Raw genomic sequence first — 14,372 nt, forward strand, 5'->3', positions numbered from 1 at the left:
TAATGTCTGTTAGTTGAACTAACACCTTTGGTTAGTCTGATGGTAAAAGCACTCCCGCCACTTGTGCATCAATGATTCCATAACGCAATGCAACAGTTGAAGCCTTTAATCAAAAATGTAACTTCACAGCTGTTAAAAAGGTAACCAATAGATTACTGTTCAATGAAGAGCTTCTTTATGAAACCTTAAAACACTTTTTATGTAGACATTAGTTTGAGTGTTGTACAGCAGTGAACTAATAACTAACAAGCATTTCTGAACAGACAGACATTTAATCCTTCATCCTGAAACACACTGAAATTCAACACCTGCCTTCACAGGGGAATAACAACACGTCTCTAAAGTCTTAAAATGTAATGTAAAACTGTGAACAATGTGCTAATGAAAAGAGATTTCCAGTGTTATATTTCATCTGTTTCTCTGACAATTTTATTTTGTTCAACATATCGCTGTCAAGGAGGTGTTGAAACAAGAATTAAACGGATTATCTCAACAGAAGTTGGACTTAAGGAGGGAAATAATCACTTAGCATCATCGGATTCAGCATCGGATCAGAATCACGTATTCTACAACTGAACTCTTAATCTTCCACAGTTTTTCCAAGAGTGACTTCCAGATCAATGCACACCATTGAACAACATAGGGTCAGGTTAGAGGGCGTTCTTTCAGTAGCAGGATGAATAGAATGAACAAGGCGGTGAATAATTGAAAAGAAGATGCATCTACAGTTTTTTAACGTTGTATTCCATGTTGACCTGAGAGAAGGACAGTTCACAGTCGAATGTACAAACAAAGGGAAATGTTATCTTCAAGCGGGTGCATAGCAAACCCTCATATTTGAAGCTTGCAGCCACTTATTGTAACAACCTCTCTACCTCCCTGCAGCTCTCTTCTTTACCTGGGTACGTCAGGATTGTTTTGAGTCTGAGCACGAAGCAATTTGCCAGCAAGTACACTTCCAAGCTCTCATTTCAGTGATGGGTTGTCAACAGAGTTCTTGTTCAGTGAAGAAAAAAAGGAGACTTTGCTCATATCTGTCACTCATTAGACCATCAGAAGTTTGACATGGTTCTTTAGGTTTCATGCATTTAATTTGTGTTATTTTCTTTTTTTAAGATCAAGGCATGAAGTTTTTATGCTCTTTCACACTCACCTCAATCTGGGAGCTGTTGTCCGTGTCTTCTGCAGAACTGAGTCCTGGGAAGGTGTCTGACTCCTCCTGGTTCTGGTCCACACTGGCCCGGTTACTGTCCATGTTGCGAGGTCTAGGTGGAGACCACCTCCTCCACCGATGCAGGTTCCAGTTCATGTCCACTGGTAGGTCCTGGTCGGCCGCCGATTCGTGAGTATACGTATAGAAGACCCCTGAGAGGAAGACAAGAGACGAGGATTAATCATTCAGCGAGATCTACCAACAAGTTAAGTACTCAGAGAGCACAAATATCTGTTACTTTTTTACCCAATATTTTTTTTACAAAACTTTTATTTTAACTAAGAAAATAACTAATAATAATAATAATAATAATAATAATAATAATAATAATAATAATAATGAAATAGTTTGAACTTGCCAGCACAAGACAAACAGGTAACAGAGAAGAAGGCGCAGCAGATCTACCAAATTACTTCAAAAGATTCATGGATCCAGATGGTAACCTGCAGCACCACCAACATGTATTCATTCATATGTAATCAATAGTTCCTTGTTCCTGACCATTTCTTTGAAATCTGATCACCAAGATATTTTGCTAAAAGCGAGACAATTGTTACCTTCTTGGCAGAGGTAGTAATAACATTATTATCATGTTAAACTCTAAGTTTGGTTTTTGAATGCCAAAGGAGGACTAGATCACTTACCAGAGCCAGATTAGAAGTAACTATCAAATATTTTACTTTAAACAACTTTCCATTAGAAAAATAGTGTTGTTTTTTTTTAGGTTAGAGAGCGTGTGTGTTTTCCACATATTCTCTATTGTCTTTCCACTTTCTCTCACGCTGACACTTCATTCTTCCCCCTCATCTTTCTTGGCCAACGACTGGCGACGCTTGTTCCAGCCAAAAGGAAACCCTGAGGATGCTAATTCATCGAAAGTTTGAGCTGACAGAGGCGTTTAATAATGAGCTGGAGTAAAAAGAGCGATCGCCCATAAAAATGTCATAAATTAAACAAGTGTAACCCCCCAAAAAATCACCGCTCTGTAAAAAGGTCTCGAATCAAGGATTCGCTGATGGCTGCTATTTGGATTACTATTAAAATGAGTGGTCAGTTTTGGGACTGTAAAAGAGAAGAAAAATTTGTATTACACAAAAAGAAAGACGAGAAAGATTAACGCTAAGGTTTCTATATATTCTCTCTGCATGACAAGCACACTTGTGGACAAGCTTTTTCAGTGTACCTTGTATGTTTTGGTAGGAGAAGACAAAAATACCCAAGACATGGGGTACATAAAAGCAAATTACACCACAAACTTATGATAATAAAGTTCCCAATTTTCTTCTTCAGAACTACTTGAAAAACCTCTAGAATATATTTTATGACTGGAACAAGAATCCGAACATTCTTCCACACTGGTCACAGTATTTAATGCCACTTTGGAAAACCTTCTGTCATTACCAAGGGGTCCAAGCGCCACCCTAACACGCACTTCCATTAGCGTCTATTTCCATCCTTGAAAGGGTCTTTCTCAAGTCCCTCAGCCTTGTGTGGAAAGCTGGCAAACAAGGAAGCCGTCAAACATACCATGACCGCAACATAGAGGCTGTGGATAAATGGCCGCCCCTTTTCCCAGAGTGTCACTCCGGACCGCTGTGATGAGTCACCCTTTTCCAGCAGCACCTGCATTCTGGTTTCCCTGATTCAGTCTTGTGTCATCCAGAGAACATTCTGGGGCTTTTGTCAATGGATAAATAGGGCACAAAGTATAACACTGGCTGGGACACCTTCAAAAAAAACCACAGGAGGATAAAAGCTCTCCGCTGTGAGTGGCTATTCTTCAGCTACTGCCTGAAAGAAAATCTTTCCTCTCCACTTCCCCCTCCGCATACCTTCACCCTGACTCTGTCAAGCTGCCTTGTCGTTCGGACCCACGCTTGTCAACACCCTTAATTCACAAAAACAGAGTGACCGTAATTCCATCTACAACCTTTCAAGGACATTTAGCAGGTTGTAAAAACCACAAAAAGGTGTTATCCACAGCTTTTCTTAAGCCAGTCTTACGGTTTCTTTTTCTTTTTGACTCAGTGTTGCTGACAGGAAATGGCTTCACAATTGGCAAGATGTGAAAAAAGAATGCCCCCTCGCATCTGTGCATTTTCTGCTCCAGTTCAACGTGCAAAATCTTGGCCAAAAACATTATGAATGGGCAGGGCAGTCTTTGCTTTATAAGCATCTCTGCATTCAAGAAATTAACGACAGCAGAATCTGCAGTTCTAGCTGAAGAAAGAACTCCCAAGTTAGTTGACACCTAAGAGGATCAAGTGATAGTTCCCAAAAAAATTCTAATTTCACTCATCTTCTACTCACCCTCATGTCGTCTAAGGGTTGGGTTTTTGAGTTAAGGGCAAAAATGTAAGTCCATTTTAAGTGTCATCCTCTTAATTTTCGTCCAAAAAGACAGACTTAAAAAGATCCAAATATCTCCATGTCTATCTGATATTGGAGCTTCGATAAGAAGATTCGTTCCAGTTTCCCAAAATTCTACATTCAAATGATAAGAATTGTATAATTTGATTATTATTCTATTATTTAAATGTTAAAATTTGTAATTTTCAATTGTTTGAACTGTGTTTATTGGGTTACAAATCTTGATCCCTTTAAACAATAAATAGATATAAAAAAAATAATGAACAAGGAATGATAAATAATAATAATAATAAAAAAAAAGATTAACAAAAGTGCATTCAAAACATTTTAGAGAATCACAGAAATAATGAAGGCAGGCAGTTGCGCTGATGCTCTTAATTTGAAAGTCTGCAGTTTATTTCTTCCTTCTGAAAGGCGTTTGGGGAATTTACCGCACAGTCTAGCGAGAACCTTCTGAATTAAAATACGACTCATGAGTGGAGAAAGCAGAACAACTTATATCTTGACAACTGTAGGCTAGATTTACATGACATGACCAAAAGTTAAATCATTAAAAAATAAAATATATAGTATTCAATGGGTGAATGTAAGTGTGCAAAATGTCAAGTGTGGCGTGAGAATGGGTTGAATTGTGTCACTGTCACACTCAAGGCGTGTGACTTGGCCGCCCTATTTAAACCTATAGCTCTAGCTCTAACTAACTGACTAGCTGACACATTAAATTATGGGACTCATAGTAAGAGCGGCCTCTTAATAATTATATTTATATGCAATACTGACATCTGATTCTTAAAACTGTTCCTTTCTCTCAAACTGAAATGGTAATTTTGAACAATTTTTTTGAGCAATATGCTAGTGCCGCTTTGATGGTAGCCAAAAGTAGCAAATTAGCATGACTAGCTTAAGGCTGGCTATAAGACTGAAATTACTGAACTTCAAATATGTTGCCTTTGGTGAAAAACGACTACTGATATCACTGCTACAAAAAGTAATGTGTCTTTTTTAACACATTCCACTGTCTTCTCTGAACCTGTCAACTCTTGCTTTTTTACTCTCGCTCGCCTTCTATTAAAAGACACGGTGTGTCATTACAAAACAAGAACGACTGACTTTAGAGGAAAGTGGAAGAAAGTGAAGGAAGCAGACACATCTTATGGGACTTTTCCCTCCAGAGACATAAAGAAGGACCCACAAATAAATAAGACAAGATCAAGACAGAAATAAATCAAGATAAGATTTGCCGTCATAACATCACTTGTGTCACAAGCCTAAATACACAGTTCTGATTCTCTTGGATCTGTCCTCAGCCTTTGACACAGTTGATCACCAGATCCTGCTGAGAAGACTGAGGAATGAAGTGGGACTGTCTGGGTCTGTGTTACACAGTTCCTCGTCACACCTTTCTGGGCGCAGTTTCAGTGTATCTGCCAATCAAATGAGGCCTGAATCAGCGGATCTGTTGTGTGGAGTCCCTCAAGGTTCTGTTCTGGATCCTTTATTGTTTTTGCTGTACTTGATTCTCCTGGGAAAATATGTTCCCGATATTGCTCTACTGCTCTTTTGATCCAACTGAGCCCAAGAGGCTGAACAGCTTAGTCAATTGTTTGCTAGAAATCCAACAATGGCTGAGTGAAAACACTTTGCAGTTAAATGAAGAAATCTAGGTGTTGTATTTGATAAAGACATGTCTCTTGTTCAACACTGCAGAAAACTGACCAGAAACTGTTTCCTTCAACTGAGAAAAATCTCTAAACTTAGGAAAATGTTGTCGGAACATGATCTGGAGCTTGTAATCCATGCATTTGTTTCTTCTCGTCTGGACTATTGTAACAGTTTGTTTTCATGTCTTAACAAGAAGGAGCTGTCTCGCCTGCAGTTGATACAAAACCCTGAGAGAATTCTTACCTGCTCAAGTAGAAGAACTCACATTTCTGTGATCCTTAAAACTTTTTCAGGATCAATTTAAAAATTCTGGTTCTTACTTTCAGAGCTATTCATGGTCAGGCTCCTCCTTACATCACTACATCTCTGAGGTCTGTGGATCAGAATCTACTGATGCTTCGAATTGAATATTGTTTTGATTGTTTAAGCGCTTTGTGACCCTGGTCTAGAAAAGCGCTCTAAAAAAGTACTTACTTTTTAATTACTTACAATTGAAAATTATTTTGACAATGACGAAATTTGCCTAAAATAGTCCTTTTTAGTTTTAGCAGTAAGTTGTTTCTGGTGATTTAGATTGATTACTAGGTTAAACACTCTATTATATTCTGATAATAGACATTAACCTAGGGAGTACATGAGGTGAATATATACCACTTGACAGTTAAGATTTAGTTTAAGTAATCTTTTGAAGATTTGAAAAATATCTTAAAGTCTGAAAGGATGCATACTGATGGAAAACACTTTAGGTATCTTAAAGTATGCTCTGAGACAAGCGGCCAAATATGAACAGATGCTCAAATGAAGGACAAATACAAATTGGCTCAGAATGTGGTCAAGACAATAAATGAATAAAATGTAAGCTTGTGAAAATGATTTAGAGTCACAGAGACCTATTTAATTCATTGTGGCAGTTTTATAAATACTTCATTTGACATCTTAAGAGGCATTTTGATGGTACCCCTGCTGAGCACTGAACTTTTATTGCTGAACATGTGACAGGGAAGAAAAATGGTGCCATTTTGTAGCTCACAGGAACATTTGAAAATGTTCTATCTCGCTGACTCTTCCAGGAATACAGTAAACATTTTTATGAAATAATATTGTCGCCATAGTGCCTACCAACCAGAGGTGACACACTTGTGGGACTCTTCAAAACAGAATAGGGTTTTAGGTGCATCATAAAGCAGCTTATCTGGCTCCCCTGCAACCGACGCTTCTTCGGGACAGAAAAAATGTTTTAAGCAGCAGGCAGTGTGACAGAAGCACCTGAGTAACTTTTTAAAGATCCACTGACTCACAGTTTTCAGCACGAGTGTATTTCACAAAAGTTTTCCCCTTTAAACTGTGTGAATGAACAGAAGGTCTGAGACCTAAATCATTCAGACACGTGGGAGTGCCGGCTGACAGGTGATGTATCACTCGTGTGTTTTCTTTCACTTCCACAACACAGACCATTACCTGTGATGTGACCGTAGTCCTGCAGCCACTGGCTAACAATAAGGAATCTGCAGAACTCAAACCTCTTCTTCCACAGTTCAATGATCCCACTTAGAGCTTCACACACCCAGAAATTGTGTCTGCAATGATTCCAGTAAGACAGTTGTTCTTAAGATAAGATCCTAAAACAGTTTAAGATTAATAAAGAAATGTTACTCAGGCATTAAGGTGATGTTTTACGACTGCTTCCTGAACAATGTGGTGTTAATAACCAACAGCCAATCCTTGTTGTCTTCTCACCAAAGCAAAAAGATATTTATTCTGAAAAGATAAATAAGTTGTTTGCAGCCAATATAACAGCCAAAAACTACTGCAGTCCACTTTAAAAAAGATTTGCTCTTATTTAAGGCAGAAAGGCTGTATGCAGCAAATCCCTGGTCAACTTTACAGTCAAGGCTGTCAACTATTTTTTTTTCGTTTTTCTTTAATGTTGTGCGTCCTCAGTCATGTCCTCCATCGCTTCTTTCACAGAAATGCAAAATTCCTACAGCTGCACTGAGTAACAACACTAGCAGGTCCAACCAGCTTCTAAAAATCCATTTCCCACAATTCCCTTTGGACGCACATATGGTTGGGATTTTAAGTCCCCTTGTGTAATAAAACATCACCTAGACTCATATATTACTGTGAGATTTATGACAGACAGAATGTACTGATACAGTTCTTATTCAGCTGTCAGTGCATGTCCTTCCTATACTCGTATATACTCCTATATATTCATTCACAATGTACAAGAAAATGTAATATGAATGATCTTTAGTTCATTTGGTTTACCTTGCATAATTTTCTAATTTTAGAAACAGACAATTACTAATATCCCTCTTTTTGCACTCTAAAAGGTTTGGCTGGAACTACACGTTGTGTGAAAAGTACTAAGATTGTGTAGTACATTTATATTAACAGAATTTGTGAATAAAATAATAAATAAAAGCAGCATCCACATGTTATTATTTAATATTATTTTGGTAAATACATGATATAACAACAAAATAAAATTGTAATTTAACACAAAAACTTTTAAAAAACAAAGAGGAATCCACCAGTTACTACATGGTCATATTTATATGTGTTACTTTAGATGTTGCTTTAGATTAATTAGACGGGAAAGGACTCAGGAAAGCTCCCTGGTTTTCTACACTGTCAAGATTTTTTTCCAGGATGTGTTGCATCTATTTTAATACTTGTATCATTGACTAAATATTGTATAAACAAAGTTTTGCACATTGTCTGGTCGAACAAAGAAATGTCTTTGCTGGTCCATGACATTTGGAATAACTGAGCCTTCATCTAAAGCCTATCGTACTCTTCAGTTTTTCTGTCTCTTGAGATTTGAACAAGATTAAATGAAATTCACTAAATCTGATGTTTTATTAACTTTCCCAGATGGTTAGAGTCTTGACTTTAGTGTACTGTGGTAGAATAACGTCTCTCATAAATGAAACGTGAAATTGGTGCAAAAATATTCCGTGAACAAGTTCCAAAATCCCTTGGATTAGAACTTTGTCACGAAAACACTGATGTGAAAGAGCGACTCATCCATCCGGTTAATTTCCACCCACAGCACGTTGTGCGGTTGAGACCTCACAGAAGGTCCATTTTATAGTGTCTTTAAAATATTGAATACGATGAGGTTAAAGCTCAAGACACACTTAGCACGCACGATATAAATGAGTCTTAAACGGTACATTTTGGGGTCGGAGCAGAGCTTTTGTTTTAATCATTCACAACCCAGAAAACAGCCAGACTCAGCCCAGTAGATCTGATCCATTTGCTGACAGTCCGGAGCCACATCCGAAGTAAACAAGCCAGTAATTGCTAAAGCCTGCAGGTATTTAGCCTTCAGCCGCAAAGAGCAAAAACAATATCAAAAGTAGTTTTCAACCATGATTGAGATCACACAGACACATGCCACATTCTGGCCAACCATGCTTTTAACACAAGGACTGCTCATTCCCACAACATCAATTAAGGGTTTCCTTTTTTACAAGTTACAAAATCTGAATGAAAGTCACAACAACTCACTCTGCTCTCAGTGAACAACCACAATGCAGTGACGCAATCATGATTTAAAACAAGTACTTTTACCGTTTGAAAAGTGTTAAAGCCTTGATGTGGAATTAACTTGTCCAGCATAAGTGTAATTAGCCCTCAGATTAACTTGATTATTATCCAGTAACAAGCTTCAGTAATCTATAAAGATTGTGTCTCTTTTATTATCAAATAAACCCTTAATCCTGCTTCATTAGAGTTGAGGACCAAATGATGAAGATGATGAATGAGGTGACCATGTTGAATGTGTTCATAGTCAGGAGAGTAAAGTAATGATGATGAAGCTTGTGGCAGAAGAAATATCAATATTGGATCTGATGCAGGTGGATATGAGATTCAATATTAGCTGCTTCAGACGATCATCACGCTCAGTGAGAGGGATTATCTGAACGTTAAAGAGTCGGGAATAAACTGTCGTGCTTCATGATGGGGACTTTTCTTTTTAAAGATTAACCCTAAACTGACACTTTTTTATCAAACACATCAAGAAGATGAACAAATAAAACCTCTGCATAAATCTGGTGCGTCCAAAGTCTGACTTAAAGCCATTTATGGCCTTTGATCTGATTTCATGTGTACAATTATTTTTAGCAAACCCCAATTCTGTCTTGTATATCTGTAACCCTTGTGTTGTCTCAGGGTCAAGGCGACCCAAAGGCCCGAAAACAAATGTGTTTGAGGTATCCCTTTTGTTGTTTCTGGGTCAAGATGAACGACCTCCACCACTGCATATGTATTTCTGGAAACCAGGGACGTCGTTCACTTTGACCCAGAGAAAACACAAGGGTTAAAAATAAATAAATAAAAAGGTAAATAAAATAAAAAAAATGTTATATTTGTGAAGACTAAATGAGACTTTATTTTTACTTTTGAACTACTTTTTACTTTTTCACAGTCAAAAAATGACAATTAAATTACTTACTTACTTAATAATCGAGTTTAAAAAAAATAATAATTAAGTATCCCTCTTATTGTAATAAAAACAACAGATATGATTTTCAGTTTCTGTTACATCTGATTAAACATCTGCAACAGGTAGTGATTGTGCATTTAATATTCCAAAATATCCAACCCAAATCTGCCCCATTTAATCATATATATATATTAATATACTGTATATATACATTTTGAAAGTAAAAAAGTAAGACGTCTGAGGGACACCTGATCACCTGGTCATGTGAAGCTAAGTTGGACTTTTAGTTTATGGGTTGTAAAGAAATGTCTTTGAGTTTATGACTGAGGTCAGGAAGGTTTAGATGAGGCTTAAATATTTTATCACTTCCAGTCATAACCCCAGGCCATCCGAGAGGTGGGACGAGAGAAAGATTTAACAAGTCTGAGTGAATGCACCTGAAGAGGAAGACGAGCAGACGACTCAGCACTGAACCTCTCGAGTCATCAGCCTGAGAGAACGTTGATACGCTACGACACTCTTCATCATTTTAGGCAACATACTTAAATATTTATAAAACTGTCAGACATTTGAATACAATGAATCCCAGGAGAAAATTGACTAAATCTTTCCAACCTCGACAGAAATGTAATTTAATGTTTCAGATATGTGTCTGGTCCAACAGTTGCATGTTCCTCGGGTGAGCCACCTGCATGTTGATACCTGCCTCACACCCTATCAGTTCCTGTCCACTTCCTCACCTGCACGTGGACAGGCTGTGGTCAGACAAGAGCGAGTGACGACTCGCACATTCTGGTGAAGGCAGTGACTGTAACGAGGGTTAAAAATGGGCAGAGGACACGAGCGAGGATCATCATTCATCTCAGATGCACCCATTGATCTAATCCAAACAAACTTCTGACCCCTGCAGAGGACACAGCAGTAATAGCGTACTTTAGGACTGATGGTACCATTTGTCTTGTAAAGCTGAACACTTTAATAGAAACAGACGGGTCAGAACCCCCTGACAGGTGCCCCGGGGGACGCGGGTGAGGAATACAAATGAATATCCAATATGTTTTTTTGTTTGTTTGTCCTGTTTGGAGGTTGGGTTGGTACCCGGATGGACGTTATTGTCCAGTTTGGGAGATTGATGTTCATTGGCAACACGTCTACAATTTAAACGCACCCGGATTTTCCAGCAGGAGAAGATTGAGTCTCACTGTGCTTTGACAGAGACAGTGATGCCCCTCGATCATATTCACACACATCGCTGCTGCCTGACGGAGTTTACCGAAGGAAAAGACACATGGTAGCAAACAAACACCACTTCAAACTCTTGATTTCTATTCAACATCACTTGCCTTTGTCTTTGCGAAGTCCTCAAAGTAACCCAACAAACATCACCTTCCTCAACTGTGTCTAACCAGGTGTTCTTAAGCCAGAGTGGATTACAACAGCCAGTGAGTTTCCATTTCCCAGAGACCAAAACTTTTTGGGACGTGATAAAATATTCATACACTAATATATCGCAATTTTTTTTTCATGAGATATTATCAATTTTTTTAATTACTTGGTTTACAAGTATAATATTTATTTATTTGTATCACAGTTCTTTTATGGGTTATATATTTCAATAAAGTGCGTGTATAATAAAATATTTTGTTTGTTTATTTAGAATTGTAATGCAACTATTCAAGGTGTTTCTTCATTTTTGTGTAACAATTAAACTTCCGGTCGGGGATGGCAGCAGTCACTCAACCTCCACAGCTAAATGAACATTGAAATCGCCCAAGATCTCGTCTATGACTGAGGATAAGAGGATACTGTCGACTCAGCAGCTGATGTTTGGACACATTTTGGTTTCAAAACACATGAAATCATGGAAACTTCGTGGAGAGTTCAAGTGGTCTGTAAATTCTGCAACACCAGAGTCAAGTACTCAACAATAGTACAATATATCCTTGTTCCTACAGTACCGCAATATATCATATGTATTGTCATATGGATCTACAGATTCTCCCCAATACACACTCCAACTAGATTTTTTTGAGTGATTTTACTAAATTCAGATTGCCTTTGTGTACTGACGAGAGAATACGTAATATGTAGATAATAAATTGAAATCAAGTAAAAAGTAATCTCATTTTAAGAGGGGTTGGTTAATCCATGGAATTGTATGAAGCAGTGTAATCTCACAATTCCATGGATTAACCAACCCCTAAACCTCAGTCTTTAAAAAAACCCTTTTCTGAGAATTTCAGAGTGCTCTCTCTTGTTCCAGGCTCTGCTTCCAGGCACAGTGCCACCATCACTGGCCCCGTATTCTACTTCTCCAGGGTCTATTGATCACGCCGGGGGCCCACTGAACCATCAGAGTCCTGACCCGTATTGTTAAATGTGCCAGAGAAAAAGAGATAGCAGCTCTCCCATCCACATTTTGCATTTGTATTGATGGCTTGTCGGAGAGGTGCTGAGGCTTCAGAGCAGATGGATGTCTTCAAAACACTCATGCTTGCACTCCTTCACCACGGAGCCTCACAAGCTCCCAGCAGGAATAAATGTATTTATCTTCAGTGGCAACAGGTGAATGGACAAGCGTGATTGAACACACTTCAGGCTGATTTCATCCACACCAGGGGTTTCTTCGTGTTGTCTTGGAGAAAGACACATGAGAACAAATTCATCTCAGCACTCAACTCGCCTAACAGAGCCTCTCAACCAAACAAAAGTTACGACAATTTCTGGAACTTGTCAGTTGAGTTTTCATTCGGCCTGATCTCTCGGTCGACTGCTCTTTAAAGCAGCTGTCCATCAAAGACTGGAGCAGTCTGGGAGTGAAGGCTACTACTCATAGATTCAAACTACTTAGTACAAGATTTTGCTTTTGAATGTAAATAACTATAAATGAAAGGTCACAGCATAGTTCAAAATAGTCATCACAATTAATTTAAATTATAAAAATATGATAATGCTTCCAAGTATTTCACTATCATACATAACATTATGTCATTTAAATGAAACATGTTGATAATGGTGATTTTACAAATTTGTTGGTAAGATTCCTAGTCCAGGATGTTGTCAAAGAGGTTCTTAAAAAATGAAAGTATACTAATTAAAATAAAATTGGCAAATTGTAAAAAAAAAATTGAATCATATAATGCTTATTCATAGTTTTGGACCCTAGAAACACACATTGTTTACATCATTCTGTGTACAGCCAAACACACACAACAGATGAATGTCTAACTAACAATGTCTTTCATAAACAAGCACCATTGTTTATTTTAATTTAATAGTGTAGAATTATTAAAGTAAATACATCATATTTAGTACAATTTCATCTGACTTTTTTCTGTAGAAAATTAATGCATTTTTTGTGCACTCTTTATTTGAAGTCAGCACCGATACTCAGTCACTTTTCCTTGCTGGATTAAACCTGTAGCCTCCAGTTCAGACCAATGATCTAACACCAGTGAGGTTTCTTTTATATGTCTTCTGAGGCCTTTTACCTTCAGTTACTGGAACATTTGTGTCAGATTTTTCCAAGGATATGGTTGTAAGATCTGCCTCCTTGATACAAATAGCCGTCCTAGATTTCCTTTGCTCTGATAATGACCAAGAATGCCTTTCTACTACAGCTGGTCATTTTAGTGTTGTGTTGTGTGCTGTGTCGAAAAGGAAGATTAAACACTTGCTAATATACATTTTTCTAACCATGACAAGGAGGGAGGAGACATACATGAAAACAAAAATAAAAGTGTGGATGACTAGAAAAGATATAAACTCAACCACAACAAAGCCAGTCCTGATGGATAGATTTTGCTTTGGTTGGAACGATAGTTGTTTTCAAAAATCTTCACAAATTTATGTAGATTATGTTTCACTGCTGTTTTTAATCCCCCCTGGTCAGAGAGTGAGAGCTACAGTCGCACTCCCGTGGGTGCCGTTCAGTTTACTATTCATATCTCCAGTCGGTGTAAGTGAAACCTCCAGAGATAAACACCTCGGGGCTCAGGAGCGCAGGGGCAGTACATCTACAACAGAGACGTTGAGATGTACAGTCGGCCCTCCAGGATAATTCGATTCTGGATGGAATAGCTGTAATCAGATTGAATGATGTCAGTTTGATGAGCGGTCGTGGCAGCTCTTGAGGATCGACACCGCCGTCCTTGAAAGTGAAAGTTTGCTGCTTGAAAAATAAATAATTGCACCATTAGCATGCCATTAGCAACTGGCAGCGGGACAACAGCGATGGGACTTGTCTTTGGTACAATCGTAGCAACAATTGGCTGGAAGAGACGATCCATTATTCTCTTCACTCATCGCACACATCTCCCTCAGTGCTTCAGTTTTAACTGCAAAAATGTGTATTTAAGAATGCTTTATTATTATATTCAGAATCGTGAGAAGCTCAGGAGACTTTTGAGTACTGTATTTTCTGCACTATTAGGTGCACCGGATTATAAGGCGTACCTTCTATGAATGGCCTACTTTAGAACTGTTTTCATAAATAGGGCGCACTGGATTATAATTCGCATAGAATAAAAGATACAGTCAAACATTTGACTGCGGTTACCTTATGCATCCACTAGATAAAGCTGTGCTAAAGGGAATGTCAACAAAAGAGTCAGATAAGGTCAAACAATATTAAGCGTTCTGACAACTCCGTTCAAAGGCTTCAAGCAG

The 14,372-nt window shown here is 38.1% G+C and overlaps 1 protein-coding gene across 1 annotated transcript in view; it reads right to left on the bottom strand.

Moving 5' to 3' along the window:
- The window catches only part of plxdc2b (plexin domain containing 2b), a 73,978-nt gene that overhangs the window by 39,736 nt on the left and 19,870 nt on the right, over positions 1–14,372 (bottom strand). The window contains exon 2 of the mRNA XM_087789854.1: positions 1,154–1,365. Coding sequence (XP_087645980.1) covers positions 1,154–1,365 — 212 coding nt within the window. The remainder of the gene's footprint in view (positions 1–1,153; positions 1,366–14,372) is intronic.

Source organism: Callionymus lyra, chromosome 4, assembly GCF_982586985.1.
Source record: "Callionymus lyra chromosome 4, fCalLyr1.hap1.1, whole genome shotgun sequence".
In the NCBI taxonomy this organism is placed as follows: Eukaryota; Metazoa; Chordata; class Actinopteri; order Syngnathiformes; family Callionymidae; genus Callionymus; species Callionymus lyra.